Source organism: Mytilus californianus, unplaced genomic scaffold, assembly GCF_021869535.1.
Source record: "Mytilus californianus isolate M0D057914Y unplaced genomic scaffold, xbMytCali1.0.p SCAF_8, whole genome shotgun sequence".
In the NCBI taxonomy this organism is placed as follows: Eukaryota; Metazoa; Mollusca; class Bivalvia; order Mytilida; family Mytilidae; genus Mytilus; species Mytilus californianus.
The window spans coordinates 80,734,751-80,757,261 of record NW_026262734.1 but is presented as its reverse complement, the minus strand read 5'-3'; the positions used below and the strand labels follow the sequence as shown (position 1 = coordinate 80,757,261).

General features: G+C 34.2%; 1 protein-coding gene across 1 annotated transcript in view; it reads left to right on the top strand.

The window, feature by feature from the left end:
- Window positions 1-18,001, top strand: part of LOC127712863 (uncharacterized) — a 107,447-nt gene extending 89,446 nt beyond the window's left edge. The window contains exons 7-8 of the mRNA XM_052219469.1: window positions 13,623-13,743; window positions 17,960-18,001. Coding sequence (XP_052075429.1) covers window positions 13,623-13,743; window positions 17,960-18,001 — 163 coding nt within the window. The remainder of the gene's footprint in view (window positions 1-13,622; window positions 13,744-17,959) is intronic.
- The last annotated feature ends 4,510 nt before the right edge of the window (window positions 18,002-22,511 follow it).

The following is a 22,511-nucleotide window of genomic DNA, read 5'->3' as shown; positions in this document are numbered from 1 at the left end:
AACCTGTTGTCAAGTCTGTTGATCTTGACTGGACATTTTACACTAAATGCTTCAATTAAATGATGAGGGGTTCAGAATGCATGCGCATTATCTGAGTGATAGTCTGACTTGCTTTATCCTTGAACTATACATTATCTGAGAAAAAAAAACCAAAAAAACATGACCTTGTGTCAAATACTAACTTAGTACACTGAAAGATTGTGGCGACAATGACAGTGATAAAAACGAAAGAAAACAATATCTCTGCGAGTCACACAGTCATCGGTTGAAATATTAAATTGAAATATGTTTTGATATGTAGTTAACGCTAAACATATTTAATTGTCATCACATCTTAGAGTTAAGCAATCACAATATTTCTTAAAGGACTTCGAAATAGGAAAAGTCCATAAAACATGATAAAATAAACCTTAGACTAAATTCGTATACCATCGTCATATATACATTCATCTAAAGAAGGCAGATGCCACACAAGTGAGAATTATTTAATTATTGAATTTCTCATCGACAAAAATGTTTGATCATGTTGATTTTTGTGTCACTTCTTCAACAACCAGATTTAACTTATTTTCATTGTGTACTTGTATCATGTAGTTAACATTCACATTGTAATTTGTAGACTTTAAATGTACCTCGTGATATCAGATAATGAAGCCAATATCTCCGTTATTCATGGAAGCACTGATCATTTGAATTATAAAAACATAAATACAATTGGTTTCGTTTAGTCATTAAAAGAATAACGAATCAACCATACTATCAGAGTACACACATACATAGACAGATAACGTGTTTATGAAGGTGTCTTATAGGATAGGCGTAATATAAAACGTCCCAATTTTGACCGGAAGTGGCTGTGTACCTGTATATTTCGAACAATCAAACAGACGCACCACTTTGTCAAAGTTTTTACCGCCGGTCGGAAAGAAGACCTTAGTGACTAAATATTTTCCCACAGTCACCCTTTTCGGAAAATAGTTAAAACACGTATATATGATAAGTAGGTTGTGGTTATCAAAATATAGAGGATCTTTTTTTTCATTTCATTGAGCAGAAGTACCAGTTAATAAGTTAAACCCTTTTTAGACAAAAAATCAAGAAGATACCTGTTTCAATTCGCGCTATATAAAGATATGGACCAGTTTAATTATGTTTAATATGTATGTGAAATAGATATATTATTAAGTCATCATCTTATGTGTTGTAATGGAAATCTTATCGTTGTCTGTACCTGTAAAGCATATGCCTCAATATAAAAAGTATCAACCATTGTTGATATGTATTGTAATGTATGAAGTCAGATCTAAAATGTTTATGCTACTTGAAATTTTTTTTTTTTTTTAATGGCTCGCACATATAATTTAAGAATCACTGAATCGTTGTTAGTCAGTGTTTGATTTTTTTATTGTAACATGGTGTGCATTTTTATCTTATTTTTACCTCGTCTACATTTTTTGTACATGTAGCTCAAATGGCCAAGTCAGATTTCCTCGTCACTTGGCGTTCGTCATCATCCCAAAAATTTAACAAAAAAATCTTTAAACTACTGTGTCAAAATAAACAAACGTGGGCAATTTCGCTATCGTGTTTAAACAATACATGCAATATTTCCGATGATCTGTTTAAAAACCAAGATAGTCGAAATTGTCAAAATTAATAATTAGGGGTTACAGGCAAGTTTTGTATTATCTTTAGGGGTATGACTTCTTTTTTTGAGTTATAACTCTTTCTTGATGATTTTTTTTTTAGATGTCATTGTAAAGATCAAGGTGAGCGACACAAGGCTCTAATTATTTTCAATTTCTAAAGGGAATCTTTATACTAAAATTTGCGACAAAAGAGACGATTTTTCATTCTCTATTTTTCTTTTTTTAGACGGCAATGTTCGTTTTGATCCATCATACGGTGTTTATATATCCGAACTAGTTCGTTGTGCCCGTGTGCGTAGTGATGTCATAGATTTTAACGAACATAATCAATACATCACCGGTACATTATTAAATATTAACTTTTTGAAAATTCTTTCATAGTTACAAAGATTTGATTTGTAAAATTAGCTGGAACTTATTATAAACGGTATTTCACATCCTAAATTTAACGGTGATATTTTGTTCATAAAACGCGGAAATGACTATGTGATCCTTTAAAAAAATTTCAATGTTGTAATTAGATCTTTGAATTTTGTTTACATTGGCACAAATATCAAATTTTTTATTAACAAATTATAACATAGCTAAATTTGTACTGTTTTCGAAGTTTGTTTTTCTTGGATGTATAAATACACATCCACGTTCATTTTCTATATAGATGTTGTTTTATCTAAATATAACAGTATACTAGTACATATTTATTAAAAGGTTTGATCTTTTGATTTTGCCATTTGATTAGGGACGTTCCGTTTTGAATTTGCCTCGGAGTTCAGTATTTTTGTGATTTTACTTTTTACAGCTGTCGATACTGTTATTTTGACATTGCACATGACATGTCGTCTTTGACTGTTTATGGCGTTAAAACACCAAATCAATGGTATGTTTTTTAGTTGATTTTTATGTTTTGATATATGATTTTTTATTATTAATTGTTTGTAGCTTAACTAGTTTTGAGTAACTGCAAGTAATCTCAAATCGTTCTTGTGTGTTAATTTGACCTGTTGATACAATTTGTAATGCAATTTTGTGTTATATCGCGTCTCACTATTTTTGATATATACAACCTTTAATAAGTATTTCGTATGACGATACATTTTCACTGCTGTTCTCTTACTTTGAACAACACATTTATTTAACTTGTTATAAGTATTTGCGTACTCCATGTACTCTTTACAACAACAAAAATAATATATTCACCTGTATACGTTCTTTTATTTAACGTCATTTTATCCAAGGTTAAAATTGTCTTTCTGATATTGTTTTACATCTCCCTCCTTTTTTTTTTATTTAATATTATATTTACATTGCATCATAGATCAAATCTATTTGTTCAGTGTATGTTCACTTATTTTTGTTAATATGTCTTTTGATTGAGTTAAGCAATTTCAATTGATATTTTTATAATGTGTCTTTCTATGTTGAGATGTTATACTATTTCAGGTTAGGGTGAAGGTTGGCGCTTGTTAAAAAATTTAAACCCGCTGCATTTGTTTGTACATGTCTTAAGTCAGGAACTTCTTGTTCAGTGGTTGTCGTTTGTTGATGTGGATAATAACAGTTCTCGTTTTTTTCATATAGATTAGACGGTTGTTTTTCCTGTTTAAATGGTTTCACACTAGTAATTGTTTGGGGCCCTGTATAGCTTGCTGTTCGGTTTAAGACAAGATTCCGTGTTAAAAGCCGTACTTTGACCTGTAATGGATTACTTTTTACAAATCTTGACATGGACGGAGAGTTGTCTCATTAGAACTCATAACACATCTTCTTATATCTATCTTGTTGTGCATGTCTACCGTTAAAAAAGAGGGACGAAAGATACCAAAAGGACAGTCAAACTCAAAAATCGAAAACAAACTGACAACGCCATGGCTAAAAAACAAAAAAGACAAACAGACAAATAGTTGTACACAAAGCACGACATAGAAAACAAAAGACTAAGCAACACGAACCTTACCAAAACCTTCATGGTTTGATTTCATCCTTTAAAAAATGAAAGATAAATGTACTATGGAAAATCTTCTTTGAATGGCCACTCAAGTGAATACTTCACAATACCCTTAACTAGAAGAGATTTAATAAGAAAGTCTCGAGGAAAGCATTGCAAATTGTGTTTACATACCATTTGTTCAAGGAAATTTATATCTCAAAAATGTTGTGTTGTTAAATTGGTGTTTTTAATAAATTTGAAATGAGAGTTGTGATGTTCAATTATCAACGCCGTTCATTTTTCACATTCGTACATGCATAATTGTAAAAGATTAGTAAAAGAAAAGTATCGACAACTAGATTTGTAATTGCTAGCAATAACGGATGCCATACTAATTCCACATTTCCAGAATTACGGCATGCCCGTTTTATTACTTAATTTTCAGAAAGTTTGGACCACTTTGAATTTTTCATATTTTGGATGTTTCCATGGTTACGGCGGCCATTTTAAAAATTCTAAATTCATATGTCAACTCTGCACTTCCCAGTTAACATTTTTGTGAAGTTTCATAAAGTTTTGCTCCAAACTTTCCGTCGTTTCCATGGTAACGTTAGCAAATTTCAAAATTCCAAAGTCATGTATCACTTTGACCCATTACATGTTACGTACCTATTAGATTTCATTATATTTTATTAGTACTGCTTTTATTTGCTTTCCCTTAAGGTCAATGATAAACTTTTCCGCTGAGTCCATAACAATGACGGCCATTTTGGAATTTCGAAACACTGAATTTTTATCTAGGCATATACCTGGTAACATTTCGTGTTGTTAAATAGCAAACAGTTAACCCTAAACTGGTGTCATTTCTTGTCTTTTTGATTACAATATCAATTGCAATGACGTAAATCATTTGTGATTTAATAAACTTGTTTTAATCATGTGTGAATTTTCTAATTGTCATTAATAATGTCATCAAAGAATTGAAGCTTTTCGATGTTTTTTGTAAAACGAGAGGATATTTCTCAACTACAATCGAACGACGATAGGTCCGGGATAGGGAGAAGCTGAGAAACATCCTAGATTTTAAAGACGATTTATTACATGTACCTGTAAATCGCTGTTTTCCTGGACAACGTTTATTATGTTATACATTTTCTTTCCACTAGACTGGGAAAAACCCACATCACCCCGAGGTGCGTGAAATGATTAATTACCACAAAAGAAGATCAAAAGATTTTTTTTTTATTAAATAGCGAAAAAAAACTTTTTTCTGATTGATGACTGTTGAAAGTCCAATTGCAAATATTCCATGCATGTGCCTGACGAAATAACGATAACCATAAATCTAGCAGGTAGGTTCTGCTTGAAAGACGTCAACCGTAGAGCGGAAATTTGAACTGTCACTGTTTCACCTTGCAACAGGCACCCTACGGACCCCGAAAGAGTTGTTGCAAGGGTTCTTTAGCGCGCAAAGACAATGCTAACATCTCGTCACTCTAAATTGGAATTAAAAGAGGGGCGAAAGATACCAGAGGGACAGCCAAACTCATACATTGAAAATAAACTGACAACGCCATGGCAAAAAAATAAAAAGACAAACAGACAAATAATAGCACACAAGACACATCATAGAAAACTAAAGAATAAGCAACACGATCCCACCAAAAACTGGGGGTGATGCCCCGGAAGGGTGAGCAGATCCTGCTCCACATGTGGCACCCGTCGTGTTGCTTATGTTATTACAAATCCGATAAATAGTCTAATTCGGTAGGTCTCATTCGTGAAAAGGGAAGGGTATTGTAGTTACGACATAAGGAACATATCCGATATCATCTGTGAAACGGTTATTCCATAACGGTCAACCAACTCGTGATGGCGTCCGTAAAATTTACGAAGGGATGATTTCAACTTCACCATTTGGAACTCTTGATTTAAAAGCTTTCTTGTAAGCAGCAACCCTCTATCAAGGAAATCATGATAGGAAATACAAGCCCAGGAATATCGTATCAATTGTGAGATGTAAATTCCGTATGCAGGCGCTGCTGGAATGTTGCTACATAGAAATGGAAAGTTCACAATTGGGAAGCTAAAATCATCTCTTTTGTCGTAAAGTTTTGTTTTCAACCGACCCTCATTGTCAATTTCTAGATGTAAGTCAAGATATGAGGCCGACTTAACTGTATCTGTATTATCCTTTATCTCTAGTTCGATGGGATAGATTCGTTCAACATAGTCACCAAGTTTTGTATTATTTAGTGAGAGAACATCATCTATAAAGCGAAACGTAAAGTTAAAGGATATTGCTAACTTCTTATCTTTCTTTCTAAGAAGTTCCTGTATGAAGTCAGCCTCATAATAATAAAGAAACAAGTCGGCAAGAAGAAGGGCACAATTAGTTCCTATTGGATTTCCGAAAGTCTGTTGAAAAACACGTCCTCCAAACGTAACAAATATGTTGTCAATCAAGAAATCAAGCATCTTGATAATGTCAGTTTCAGAGAATTTTTTGTTTGAATCAGAGTGATTCTTTACAAAGTAGGATGTATCCCTCCCCAAGACAAGATACTTGTATCTACGTTCGCCATTCTTTTTTATGAAACAAAGCAATACCAACTCTCAATTTGTCTTCTAGTTTGGAATGGGGAATACTTGTGTAAAGTGTTGAAAAGTCAAATGTTTAATACTATTGCAAGATGAAAGAGTCTTAGATTGTATGTACTCTTAAAGATCTTTGGAATTTTTTAGTTTCCACATCTGATTCACGCCACCTCTAGAATAGGAAGTTTCACAATATCTTTGAAGCCTGGCTTTGATTGCTGATAAAATAGATGTTAATAATTTAGAAAGAGGTTTCGTGAGGCACTTGGAACACCCAGCAATATACCGTCGTTTGTAAGGACACTTATGTAGTTTAGGTATCCAATACAGTGATGGAAGATCCAGTTCTTCATCTTTGGTTGAAATTCCAAAGGAACACAGAACATACCTATGATTATCAAGGATTTCCTCTTTGGTAAGTGTCGTGAGGGTATATGTTGAGTTTCAAAGTGAATTGTCAATACCTAATTCATTTATCAAGCAGTTTATGTAATGATATTTACATACAAAAACGATGTTGTTTGGGGCTTTATCTGCGGGGACAACAACATATTTGTCATGGAGATAGGACAAGTGTTTTGCAACATTTGGGGTCTTGAAAGATTGACGTAGCATGGGTATTGATTGACTCATTTAGTTTCTTAATTCGGATTTGTATCAACGACCTCACAGACTTAATCCATTCAGAAAGAGTATCTACATCTTCTTTCTCGCGTTTAGCCCATTTCCTGGCATAATCCTCGACTGAATCCATCAGTATTTTGAAGTTGTATTTCCAATTGATGGATTTAGGCTCACGATATTTCGGACCTTTGGATAACAAATCTCGCAGGGAAGTGTTATTGACAATGTTGAGGTCTCCGGTAATAACGTGGCCAGCCGGATTATATGTGAATTGGGATCTAGCACAGGTGCAATCAGGAGGTTTAGACTTGTCGTCAATGTTGAGATCCTGCAAAACGTGTTTGTAATTGAAAATTTTAGTTGCAATTGGTTTGGTATAGGTATAAGAAATTATTGGTACAGACTGATCTTTAAAATAAGGAGGTATTTTCGACTGAACTAATTTATGATGAAGGATATTGCCTAAGTTGACGCCATGGAGACCTTTGTTGGCAAAGGAAAGTTTAAGAAAAGATCTTTTCTCCTTTTCATCTTTTCAAATGCGAACTGGTTTGAAAAGTCTGTGACTTGCAATATCCGAAATGATAGCTGTAAGTTTGTATTGGTTTGAATGAGGATTTGTAACAGCGGTTTCCAAACATAAATTGAGCAGATAATGAAGTTTTAAAAGGGGTAATGAATGAAGTTTCGTGCGAATGTGGTTAATACCTAACGGCTTTTGTATAAATGGCAGCAAGTCATTAATAGAGACATCATGCAGAGTAGGTGATGTATAATGACGATGACCATGACTGCGTCTACGTCGAGGAGTAGAGTTGAAAATTCATCACATTCACCGAGCTACAGGAAGGACTAGATAGAATACCTATACCATCAATTTTGTCATTGCAACCATATGGTGTCGCAGTTCTTAATTATCAAATCCAGTAGTCCTCTTTTTGTCTACGGAGAGGCGTTGCAAGTTGAGGATTGTTAGTCTTGTGGTATATTTTATCGATAATGCGAACTGTCATAGAAACGATGGAATGCTCAGGCTGATTAAACTGCTGGTACAGAATGTCGTTTGCATTGAGGTTGATATCTGATCTATGGCCGCACAAGTTAACGTTCCCATTCTGACCAGAAATCATGGCGAATCTGACGACTTACTTTGGCAAGGGTGTTCTTGCTGCTCGGAAAACACCAATGAGACCATATCGCGAAAATCAAATAACTATATTCAAGACATGAAAATGAATCATACACAGGAACTTCTCTGTTAAATCACAACTACAGTGTTGACATAATTATCATTGTGATGTTGTCATTATTAAAAATTAATTGTTTATCAAACTTTGAACTTTTCGAAATACTAAGGATTTTTTACCGTAGGAATAGATAACCTTAGATTTATTTGTCAAAACCGTTCGAAAAGATTGATCCTCGATGCTCTTTAAATTCGTGCTTTATTTGGCCTTTTGATTTTTTTGATCCGAGCGTCACTGATGACTCTTTTGTATATGAAACGCGCGTCTTGCGTTTAAAATATATATCCTAGTATCTCAGATAAGTTCATTCAATACCAATCTAATTTATCTGTTTGGTTTGAATGGTTAAAGTGCTTACCTGAAAAGTTTGTAGTTATACATAATTTGTCGATCTTGCAAATGCACTTAAATATATCAATAAAAAAGCTTTGAACTATTTTATTACTCCGGAAATGCATGAAAAATATATTTTTTATTTCTCCAGTGTGCAAGTGAAATACAATCTAGATAACTCAAGTATATCAGTTAAATGTACTGTGTACTTCCAAATTCATGAATGTTTTATGACGATGACCATCAAAGAGTCTGGTGTGACAGATATACCTTTAGTTTCTATATTCCGTCTGGTATAAACATAATTGGAAGTTTGAATATTTTTTTTTATTTACATATAAATACTTACTGGACTACAAAATTGATTTTTGAGAATGATATTCAAAATCTGCTTACCCTCAAGGAGTAGGTCCGGTAAGGGCCGATTTTGGCCTCAAAATTCAGGTTCATCTGATGAAAAATTTTGGACACTTTTTAAACACTTAAGTGTCTACTTCAGTCGATTCAATTAGTTTATGTGAAAGATTTGAACTGATTTAGTCATTAAAGACGCTCAAATTCAAGCTTAAATATGAAAAATCTATCAAATATGCCATAATATGTCACTTTTCAGACGGTTTTTGTCAAAAATGAAAGTGGCCGCATCCGTGTTCATTCTCAACCTTTATATATGTTATGTATTATCATCAAATACAACTTACATTTAAATATTAAGAATGAACACAAATGCGGCCACTTCCATTTCAGACGAAAACCGTCTAAAAATTAACCAAAATGCTAAAATTTCGAAGATTTCAGTAATTTAGCATGACTTAATGATGCTAGTACCCGATACATGTGCATTGTATTGCCAAAAACAGCCCATATTTATGTAACAGAAGTTTCTTCTTTCCAATAAAAAGCTAAGAATTTACATTTTAACAATTTTGTAAAATTGCTATATTTTGGGGCCAAAAAGGGGTCTTACTGGGCCTACTCCTTTGATATATTTAAATATTTTAATGCGTTTCATTTTACCTCTTTCCCCCAAATAACTTTGAAACTATGATATACATGCAGGTATTCTATATCAACAGGCTGTTTTCAGAATTATGATCTTCATTCCAACATCGAATAGACTTAATTGGCATGTATTTTGTCAAGAACATTCAGTCTAAAAAAATTCATACTCACACAAATAGACGATTTTAAACAACACTTTAGGACAACCGAAACAAATCTTGCGTGACCTCTTTAAACAAAATTTAATGAGATAGGATTGCCAATGAAACGTACATAGGTATACTTGAGCAATACTTGAGGTTATAGTCTATTTCACAGTTACCCATAATACAGCGCGTTGGCGGAGTTCCGGTAAAATGTAAACAAGGCGGCGAAGATGTAAAAATGGACAATTAGGCCAAAGTTGTGTTTTTCTTTGTTTTGCGTCCGCGTGCGGTTAGGTTTTTACTGCCGAAATCGTAAAAACAAACACAGAAAAAAATCCGGAAAATGTACCGGAAACGGTTTTGTTTTTTATAAATTCCGGAAAATTTACCGGAAACATGTCTAATGTTATTGGCGCCTCGATCAAGATCTTTTTTGCGATTTCAAAAACGGTGGTATAACGTTCGTGTTAACGGAAATAAATGATTCGGAAGTGTCAAGGATACAAAGGACAAGAAATGTGAGAAGAAAAAATAATAAAACTATGACGGCGGCTGCCTCCAAAGCAGCATTAGTATGCGTGTCAGTTAAACATAACAATGTTGATGTTTTGCCGCCATACGCTTTCCATGTTGAACAACATCAAACATATTCCCAACTGTTGGACGCCCTTTTTATGGCCAATGCAAGAGACTCGTCAAATACTCGTTTTAAACAGGCCATCGCCATTTCGGACAAAACATTGATTAAGTGCTTTGTGTCACAAGCTGCAGATATGAAAGACAGAATTGAAACAAACTTGTCTGTAAAATGTAAACAAGGTTGCCAATTATTTGGTCATTTTGTGCATTTTATTCTTAAAGATTACAAACTTGATGAACCCTTAACAGCAAAACAAAATGCATTTGACGTTCTGATGTCTGCAGGAAAATCTGTAAAGCTTGAATACCCTGAAAAATTTGGCTCGAATCCAGATGAATGCACTAGGGGAGACTATCGTTTGAGAAATGACTTCATAGATTTAGTTCTTCAGCAAAATAGTATGGGCTTCCCTAGTGGGTTAGTAAAGACTGTGGGTAAACCGATTGTCGATGCATATTTATATGTGCTGTTTTATATTTTGCCACTTTTAACAAAAATATGCTCTAGGAGCTTCAAATTTCCAGAACTTTTTAATTGTTTCTTGAACGATTCCATGACCTTGGAACAGACATACAACAATCCTGGGAATCACAAAAATAAAACAAGATTGAGCGCAGATGTCCTTGATCAGAAACTACAGGGATTGTATGATATTAAATTAAACTTTGCGGTTACTTTATCAAATCCTAGATTCAAAAAGCACTCTCAGGGGCGTTCAAGTGTACATAGACAATCTTACTCAGACCAATGAGAGACAAAAGAAACTTCATCAAAGTTTACAACCAGCAAGAAGCATTGACGATGGAACATCATCTCAGGTTAAATTCATCAAAGGCGGTGTCAGAATACAATTTGAAATTGAAAAATACAAAGATCTTGAAGAAATAACAAAAGATGTTGAACCTTACCAACCAGTATTTATCAATGATGTTCTCACTATACATAGAAAGAATAGGTTTGACTACATAACAGGTATCAAGTTGTCATATAAAATTGAAATGTATACATATCACCCAGGGGCTCGATCGTTCAGTTTGTGGTTTTGTTGGAAATCAGGAACAGTTGATCCTTGCAAAACAAATGCAGTTGTACACAAAATTGAAAGTAGTGGTACTATTCCAAGTTTTCACACCAGAGCTATGAGAAAAGAGTTCATGTACAGATTTAGTCTTGTTACAAAAATCAGTCCCGCTATCATGACTCAGTTATATCAGTACCTCAAAGGTGATCAGAGTGTAATGTCAGCGCAAGCAAGCAAAGATGTTCAAGCTAGACTCAAGTTGTTACTTGATTCTCATGATCCTGATATAGTATATGATCTAAGAAACATAAATGAAGGCCGACCAGAAAGTTTCACAGTGTTTTGGGAAGAACTTGACAAATATCTCAATGAACAAACAGCAAAAGCTGTTGGTGACCGTCGTCACGGGACAGTTTGTCATAGTGGAATTGCTATGTCGGAGCCTGACTTACGGAAGATTATTAAGTCTTGACTACCAGAAAATGTACCTGTTCCGTCAGAAAAATGGCTTTTCTTACAATTTCAACCAAAAAATCCTTATCAGAAGTCAGCGCTTCATTTTACTGGTCGATTTAACATGAAATTTAAAGTTCAGTCTCGTCAGTTCAACATTGACCACCAAGATGCACATTATGGTGCGGCTGTATTCAGATACTTGAAAGAATTTTGTACAAAATTCAAAGAATTTACTGCACTGGTTTGTGTTGATGACAAAGCTTCTTTACCCATTGGCGAACCTGGTGTTTCCATGGCAACCGTAGCCAGGGGGAAAACAAACAATCGTTCAAGGTGACATGCCATTTATGGTAGCTGATCATGATACATCAACAATTCTCATCCAAGACATTCCGAATTCTATTGAGGATGGATCTTTTTACAGAGGAACTGTCTGCACAATACTCAAGGATAGCCTTTTTCAGTCGTCAACTCCGTTAAGGCATTCAGCTGAAATTCGACAAATGTTAGGGGCTACTGGTTATTTTGGTAAACCGATCAGGGTCATTTATAGTGATGGAGGTCCTGACCATAGGGTAACATATCCGTCTGTTCAGCTGGCCCTTGTTGCTCTATTTCTGATTGATGACTTAGATGTTTTGTTGGCAGCGAGGTGTTGCCCTTCAAAAACCCTGCAGAAAGATGGAACTCTGTCATGAACCTAGCCTTGCAGTCTGTTGCTCTGCAGACCAGTACGGGGACCATGGGGACAGGAGGCTTCTAATGAGGTCCATTTCCTTCCAGGTATTAAAGATTCATTTTATTTTATCTTTTCAATGCTTCTGACAGCTATAATGGTACATGTACTTATTTACATGTAATATAAAGCATTGAATGGAATTTTGCAGATGTATTTGTGCATACATTTACTTAAGCATTCATATATATTTCTTTTATCCCTACAATGTTGGATTGAATATATATATATATATATATGTAATTTTACCTCCGCTTCAAAAGCCGGTAGTATTTAGTGATGCCAATGTCTTTGAATCAGTTTCCCATCCATCTGTGATTTTCCAAGATGTGATGAACACTTCTCATGCATGGAAACTATGAATCACAGGATTCTGAAATTTTGCTTGAACTTTCATATAGGTACATGTATGATGTATGGTAAGAATTTGACATTTTATTTTTTAAATTTTCAATCGTGCATGTAGCAATCCTTTTATTTTTAGATCCAGTACCTATGCCTACAGACCCAGACCACTATCAGAAACTTTCTGAGCTATATGGAAAAAACACCTCAGAGGAACACAGACCCAGTCTCCAACAGAAAAAAGCATCCATAGGGAGTGTAGCAAAAGACAAAGGAATAAGAATATCAGGCAAAACTGTCAGAGCTGTCCTAAGATGTGAGGATTGCAATAAACCAATGTATGATAACTGGAATAAACTAGTTTATTTGTACATTTAATAGTTAAGCCGTTGGTTTTCACGTTTGAATGGTTTTACATTTGTCATTTCGGGGCCGTGTATAGCTGACTATGCGGTATGGGCTTTGGTCATTGTTGAAGGCCGTACGGTGACCTATACATGTTATTTTCTGTGTCATTTGGTCTCTTGTGAAGAGTTATCTCATTGGCAATCATACCACATTTTTTTTTGTATCTATCCTATGCCATATACTGTTCATGTAGATATGTATTTTTGAAACTATATTTTACCAATGGAAATAAAATTTATTTAAAACAATATAAAGCATTCCCAGAGAAAGCTCCCTTTCGATTTTGAATTGTTTCAGATTTTTCGTTTCCGAGTTATGGACTTGAGGACTTAGGCCAATAGGGCCCTTTATGACAGGTCATTTTTCTAGTTTTTATTACTACATGTTTTATCACATGTCAAGAATTTGTTCTTCATTCTAGGAATATATTGTTTATCTTATATCTTTATTGACAATGATTTAAATACATGATTCCCATTATTGATTGCAGATGTGTCCATGCCAATAGGAAATTAGACAAGGACCAGTTGATATTGCTACAGAGCCTGGAGGAAGACATCTCTTACATCTGTGGAATGGACTTCTTCCCTGATGATCATCCTCTTCAGAAGGTATTATATCTTGTAGTTTTTACAACTTGGGCCTCTATTCTTTATATCAATACATGTGAAAACAAACATGGGATGTACATTATTAAAATATGCAAACACTAGCAAAAAAGAAGACTTTCAATAAAACTTTTTATCTGCACATTGAGACAATGTCTTTTATTATATGTGATATGTGTGGATCTTTTATATTTCAACAATTGATTCTGTATTGATGAATATTATGCTTGATTAAATGAACAATTGGTGTTCAGTTTTTTTCTTTTAAATATTTCCATTCTTGTATTTATGTCGGTTTCTCTGGTACTTCATATCACTCTCATGTGTCAAGAGACAAAATATGAAATGTGTTTCCTATCTTTCTGATCTGTTGTGTACTAGATGGTATAAATTGTGCAACGGAAGTATCTGCCCATTTCTATAGTTCGAGATTGAAATTTCGTCCCGTTTGTTACGTTCGTGGAATTGACCCTTCTCTAAAAGACATTTCTGTGGAGGAAAGAAGTTCGTATCAATCCGTCTACCCAGTGTGCACAAACTGTTTTAACTCTGGCCATCTTTCCAGAAAGAGAGGAGAGAAAAAAGCCAAAACAAGAAAACATTGACAGTTGATTTAGTTCATGGTGTTGTTGGAGTTATTTTGAATAGACATTTTAAATTTGAAGATGAATTTGATATGTTGTTTTATTAGAATGTTATAGATTTATAGCCTTAAGTGACAATTCCTCTGAGATTAATATTTCTTGTTAATACCATTCCTTTCTTTTGAGGGATCATCAAACTAAATTTACATTTTTACTTTAAATATAACAATTTTTTTTTTTATTTTGTTTGATCTTGTCCCATATTTTTATTTGTATATTTTTACATATCAATCTAGTCAGTTTCTTTGTTTGATCTAGTCCCATTTTTTTTGTTTTAATTTTACATTCCAATCTAGTCAGTTTTTTCATATTGTCATAAATTTTGTTGTATTTTTAAAAGTTTTTAGTATTAAAAGTTGAAAAAATGATTTATATAATTATTTATTACAGGTTGAGAAAGAATGGCTGCACCAAAAAAAAAAAAAAAATACATGGGACCCTTTGATAGCACCTCATTTTAAACACTACAAGGGGTTGTCTTTTCATCATCAAAAGACATTGATATAAAATCTAAAGGTGGTGGGTACTATAAAAAGTGCCTTCAAAGCCCCATGATGTCTTTTTTTCTGGAACATCCCTGAAAGGTAACATATGCACAAGGTTTATCTTACCAACTCAAGTGAATTAAAATTGTTAAGGGTTCACCATGAGATCTTCAACAGATGTTATCAACTAATTTAATCATCTAATACCAATTAAACGTCTCCTATTGCCTGATATATGTTGTCAAATGGGTTTAGCATGGAATTGTCTTACTTTGTTCCTAATATCTATGGTCCTTTTTGCATTTTTGGTGCTCTAAACTTTTGTGTTTTTTTTGGTGTGTGTGTTTTTTTTTTCTTGGCTGGCTGGTAGGTTTTTTCATTTTCAGTTGACGCAAAAAAAAAAAAAAAAACACAACTGTGGCCTTAATATATAATACTAGTATAGAATACCATAAAATTGAGAATGGAAATAGGGGAATGTGTCAAAGAGACAACAACCCGACCATAGAGCAGACAACAGCATGTCTTCCATCGGCAACAAAAAGTAGCAACATTATACAACCTCGTCTTTTAACACCTCAAACATATAAACATGTAAAGATTTTAAATTTTAGGGATTATAAACGCCTCTGCACTGATGGTGTTGATTGCAACTCGTTGGAGATTTGTTTATGTTTCGAACTTTTTAACATAATTATGGTACCAGTGAAAAAAAAAGATTTTTGCATGAAAGAACCAAAGATAGAAAATAACCTATTAGATAGTAAGCAACTAAACGAGCTCCAACTATCTGTTAAAGTTACCAGGATTAACAAAACAGGTGCCAGATATGGACATTGACATTTTTATGATAAAAAAGTACCTCCTAAAGTGTCGGAATATAGTCAAACTCAATTAAGGCAGTATCAACTTACCAGGGATTACCAAGCACCATGATTCTAGAACGTCTTTGCAATGTCTCCTATAACCCAGTTATCAACCATTAAAGTTGGATTTTTTCAAGTCTTACTTGACTATATGTTTCTAGAGTTTAGCATATTGTCATGAACCCAGTAATTCAGATCAAGAACCATTTTGGATGTTTCAGCATTGCCAGGATGGACAAAACAGGTGCCAGATATCGACATTGACCATTTAGATGGTATAGAAGTACATCTTAGACTGTCAAGTGTCTGAATGTAGTAAACGTACATAAAGGCAGTTTAAAATTACCAGATCTCATCAGCACTTTAATTCTAAACATCTTTGCAATGCCCACTATGACAAGTAAGAATTAGATTTTTTTTTTCTGTTTTCAAATGATAGTTTAAGTTTCACCTGACTATGTATTTCTAGAGTTTAGCATATTGTCATTAACCCTGTAATACAGACCAAGAACCATTTTGAAGGTTTCAGCAGTTGCCATTCGCCAAATTCTGCTGATTGCGATATTGTTAATCATTAGATAATCTTATTGTATTTTTTTTTTTTTTTGCTGTGTTGTAGTTATGTTGTTATATTTGGCCGAATATTACATTTTTACATGTTTTAATTGTTCTAACCATCAATTACTTGTATCTCTTTTTGTGTTTCTTGTATTTTCTTTAGATAAGGAAGTAGTTTTCTTCAGATAAGGAAGTAGTGTAGGTGTGTGTGTAACCTTGGTCTGTTGGTGAAGTCTGTTTTATGCCTATACGATATGCAACATTCCGTACTTTAGAAATAAATAAATAACCTTCTGTCAGACTTGAACTGGGATCATTTTACTTCTTTGTACTAAGAAAGTTTGGAGACATGCCCGTCAGGGAAGCCAGCGTAAAGTTTCGTGTATCAAACTTGCTGACCAAGTTCTCCGTGGACACCAAACCAGTCAAGAAACCGGTCAATCCTGGTGATGTCGAAAAACATCTTCAAGGATGGGGTCCCTTGTATGGAATGGCTTGCAGCTCTGCGTCGTAGACACCCTGTGCTTGTTCTTCGTAACCCAGAGAAAATTAGAATGCTGAATCCCATCAAGGTTGGAAGGTATTTTGTTGATTGACACACATATATCAAAGATCCATCTCCAACAGAAATATCGAACATGGACGAGACCAATTAAATGTGGAACATCGACACGTCAAGGTATTGGTATCACCTGTAGCCATGAGTGTGCCTGGCAGAACAGGTAACAGTAGGGAAGGGATGACTGTCCTATGAGCATACGAGAAATCTTTCAAGAGGTCGAATATTGTCCGATTTTGAGGAAACAGGCATAGTTGATTAGAATACCCTTGCTATTCAAGTGTCTGCATTTGCAACCGCTTCTGCATTTAACAATCAGGACATTGAGTTGGACGAGTTGGAGAGAGGATTGCCCGGTGACAAACACCCATTGTTATGGGCTGAGCGTAAAGTTACTTCTATCTGAACCTGTTGTTTCCCACACTGCTACTGCTGTTTCTCTTGCTACTGTTGTTGTTTCACAGGCATGCACACGTACAAATGATCTTTCTACTCCATCAACTTACCATATGATATCAGCTACCGTTGTGTCACCACAAATTACTAGTCCGCTTGGCTTTCTCACTTTCTTTACAAGTTACTCAAATATATTTTCACAGACTTAATCGCACTGGTGATCACCAAACACTTGTCAATTCCAATGATTTTTTCGGCGTGAACGCCACTTCAGACGCCGATGCATTCATGACAGATATTTTATGTTGACAATGACGCAGAGATTTTAGCTAGTTTAACGGATTTATCATCCTCCAAAACTGCACATTCAATAATTGAACTTGTCTATCAACAAGATCTGGATACACCTTCTCTGTTAATTCAATAAATGAGGGCAAACCTAAACTAAAACATAGCAGAATTAGAACTTCTCACAGGTTATTGACAAGCGACGAAATAATAAATAGCTAGTAAAACATAGATAAATTAGATACTACTTTATCATGTTCCTTAATAAATAAATAAAAAATGCATTTAAAACAATATCTTTGGTTTTATAAAGTAATTTAAATCTAGATACATATCAAATGTTTTAATAAATTATGTTCTCCTTTCTGTTTTTAAACACAAATGGGTCAGTATAATTACTATTGTTTTGTATTATATTTGTAGATCAATCAAGTTCATCTGGCAGGTGGAAAGGCAAAGTATTGAACTTATAGTTCATCAACTGACAAGAGCTTATTCGCTGTAAATGATGACAAGCTTTCTATCTGTGATTAGGAGAATGAGGGTGAAGTGAGTGGTGGTTTTGAGGTAGCTGGGAAAGCAAGTGGGAATAAAAGTTCTGTGAGTGGTAGAATGATAAATAGTCAGGAAGTTTGGATAGCAAAAGGGAATGACAATGATTTTTTTGTATAGAAAGTGGTAGCCATGAAGAGAGTAAAAGGGGAGGGAAATAGAAGAGGATTGTTTTAAATAGGATTATAAGTGGAAAGACAGTGACCGAGGATAATCTGTTAGAGAGGGTGATCAAACATTTGCACAAGTATCCTGGGAAGAAGGTAAGTAGTAGTGTGAGTGACAGCAATATGAAAGATAGTAAGAAAGGCCAGAATGGACTAGTTGGATACAGGAAGAAGATAAACAAGTGAAGAAAATATTGTAAAATTTAGCAAGAGTGACGGTGATTCTCAGGAGCCAGGACGAAGTGGAGTAAGAACTTAGGGAGTGCACGGTAGATAGAGTGCTAGTGAGTCAGAAATAAGAGGATGAAAAGTGTTGTGTATGCAAGAAGTTTGTTCCGGAGCAGGTGAGACTGAGTTGTAGTTTTAAAAATCTTTACCAATTTGGCGTAATGTGACAAGTGTGAGAGATAGGTGCATTAAATTTATTGTACGAAAGTGAGAGTAATAAGAAGTGGTGACAGTTTCTTGTGTTTTTTGTTAGAAAAGGTGTGGAATAATTGGTCAACAAAAATAAAAAAATCACTTTCTATCTCATAATTCTACTCGTTTAACAATCCATTTTGATTGTAATGAAAAAAAATCAACGCTGGTGAACTCTCTGAAATTTACCATTGATATCAAATGTCATGGTAATAAATGATGTTTCCAGTTAAACCAATTCCAAATTCATTGCAAACAAGTTTCAAAGAACTATCATACAAACTAGTAAGTCAACATAATTGCCACAGCCTAAAAATTCATCTCAATCAGAACAAAAACAAACAAATATCTAACAAAGAAGCACAAAAAAGCATATATCAAATTAAACAACCACGTTCATAGCTTACTTATTTTTGCATTTTATGTATGTATAAGTCCTATGACCGAATGGCTGGATTAACATGTACATTAATTCTGGTTTGGAATCGCGTGTTTGACTTCAGAATGTAAACGTCACACCGGTACAATGTACAGATATAAAATAATTTTGTCGTTCAAAGTTTGCAAAAATTTTAATAGAACAATTACATAACGGCGGGATGTTTAAAAGTACAGAGCAACGTCATAGGTATCAAAGAAACACAAAAAGTCACACGGACAAAGCACACTAGCAAAAATGAAAGATAATACAAACACATTGACGGGATGCATAAGTACCGAGCCACGTCAAATGGATATCACCAAAAACAGACCAAACAGTAAAAGTAATATTAATAAAGACAAATAAAAGAACAATATAACACAATATTAAGATGATAAACAACGACAGTACGCAGAATCTATACTCCAAGACAATCATGTAATATTTGTGAAGTTGATACGGAATATTTATCAACAAGGTCTTGGTACCTTCCGATGAACGTTTTTAGAAAAAGGACGAGACGTTCTTGGACATACCCCTTGTTCATCAACTTTCTGCTCAGACACTGGTGACGTTTTACAAAGTCTGAGTAGGAGCTGCAAGCTCTTGAATACCGAATAAGTTGGGAAATGTATATCCCATGTGCAGGTGAAGATGGTATATTGCTACTAAGGTTGGGGAAATTGCAGTGAAACAACAGCAGTGTTCAAAAGTCATAAATCGATTGAGAGAAAACAAATTTTGGTTAATAACCAAAACCGAGGGAAACAAAAACAAAAGCCAACACACATAGAAACGATCTATTTGATAACAACTGCCATATTCCTGACTTGGTTTATGACATTTACAGAAAAAATGGTGTGTTGAACCTGGAATAATGGCATCTCAATAGCCGATACAACATGCAATCGCAGAACAATGAACATATTCCATCAACGACAAACACCACATGATATCAGTGACGCGCTCGGTTAACTAACATGCAATCTCGAATTTAATACACCTAATCGCTATTTATTCCATTCCGGATAAGTTCTAAAATTACACAACTTTTTCATCCAGTTGACGCTATCTGGGACCCTGTTTAAACAATGCACCATGCATGACACTTTTTAATGAGACCTGTTTAAAACATCGTAAATACTTCAAACACAATATTTTTTTGACTATAATTTGAGTTTGGAAAAAGTGGATCATAATCTATCAAAGTTTCCTATTGATCGCTTTCTAAATTTTTCCCTCCCTCAGCTCGTTACTGATGACCTTTGTTTGCGGCCTGTTGACCCAAACAGGAAGTTGTCTAAATGACTGTTTTTCCCGGATTGGACTAAATAGCGATAAGGTGTATACAATTATTTTCAGGTCTTTTATCTTTTTTAATCAGCTTTGGATTTTCAAATATTTTAGCCTCGAGTATTACTGAAGAGACTTTTTTTGTCGAAATGCACATTTGGTGGAGAAAAAATGGTACCGTCAATTTTATAGCTACCACTGGTTCGATGCCTCTGTTGATGGACTGCAAGTCCCCGAAAGTATCACCAGCTCAGTTGCCAGAACTTCGGTACCGGCATGAAAATACGGATATTTTGTTTTTATAATTTACTTTTACAAAATGTTGGAAACTATTTTAAATTAAGGTTTATGACCCCTTCTGTAGCCATGTTAATTACGAAATTTTCAAATAGCAATAATATCAAAACAGCAAAGATAATGAATAATAGAGATGGGCCATTTTGTAAATATACCAAGGGGTAACTTCGTGCAAAGAATTATTTTTCATTGTTTCATTGCCTCAATAGAAAATGGGATTTTGTGGCAAATAAAACCAAGATTTTTGTAGAAAATCCACAGACTGTCATACAGAGATTTGTGTTATAGAAATTTAAACAAAGATTACTCACTTGTTTTTCTATGATGTGCTAGCGTTTATTGTTTACAAAAAGTCCTAAACAACCTTTAAATTCCAAAAAACCTCGTGCGGAGTCACTAAAGTCAAGCGCACCTTAGAAGGTGTACTCGAATGGGTCCATAATTGTATTTGTATTAACCAATATCTAAATTTGTAAACTTGTTTTAAGGAAATCATTGCTAGCAGTGCATGCAATAATCCTCTATCTATCAAGCACCAAATTGCCAAATATGAGAGTACAAAGGGAAAAGCTGTGGATTTTCTATTAAATTTCCATATGTTTAGCATTGAATAAACACAAGGGTACATAATCCTTAAAGAATGTATCTCCCTTATGCAAAGCTCTGATTACTTGCCCGGCTTTGGCTATACTTTTCGTACCTTTTTAGATTGTAGCTCTTCATCATTTCGTTAAGCTTGATATTTTCAAATAGTTTGGCCTTCAGCACTACAGAAGAGACATTTATTGTTGAAAGGCGCATCTGGTGCAGAAAAATTGGTACTGTTAATTTTATTTCACAATATTCGTTTCAAGAAGAGACCAATTGCAAGGGAAATTGCTTCTTATACTAATATACCCTCTTTTTTCAAGAGGAAAGTTCAATGTACAAGTCATCTTAATTTAACAAGCTGACATTAAACTAAGCATGCCTTACTAAAAGATTCATAACCATCAGCTGGCCAATGACTAAGACAAATTTACATTTGCAGCAAATGATTTTGAAATCTAAGATGTCGCATCCTTGCTTTCATATCTTCCGACAAAGAGCAGTTACTAGATTTTTAGATTTATCTAACATGATTTAAACTCTAGCTCCAATAATACAAACTTCGGCTTTTATATTCAAAAAAAAGTCATATAATAACAAACCATTTGGTTTAGGGTAATCATGGTGGAGATCCAAAATATCATTTCTTTGAAATTAAAAAGCAGCACATCATAACATAGAAAATAATAGTCTATTGACTTGACATATCAACGACATAAGGATGAGGCTTAGAAACGGGGAAATGCGAGGCTCTGCCGAGCTTTTTCCCCGTTTCGGGCCGAATTTATATATCGTTTATATGTCAAGTCAATACACTTTTATTGTATTTATACTGCAATCAAGAGAAGAAAAAAAACATTTTCAATTGTTGTTTATTGTGTTATTGTTATTTATTTGATTAAAATTTTGGGAAAAATCCCCCTTTGAAAAGTCCTCATACCTGGCGGGGAAATATACAACACAATTAACATGATGAAATGTACATTACCTATTGAAACCAATCGGTGGTAAACGAATTCGTTTGAGTATGGACTAAAATATCAACAATAAGCATAAAACAATGATTTATAGGTTTTAAACAAAAATTATTAACAAGTGAAATATGTTTTTCCAACAATTGTAAAAGAAATAAGTTTGAATTGTTCCAAGCTTCGTTGTATACATTGGAAACAAGGACAGATTGAAGAGGTCGTCATGAATATTTAATATAGTTCCGGCTCTACTATTCAAATATTCA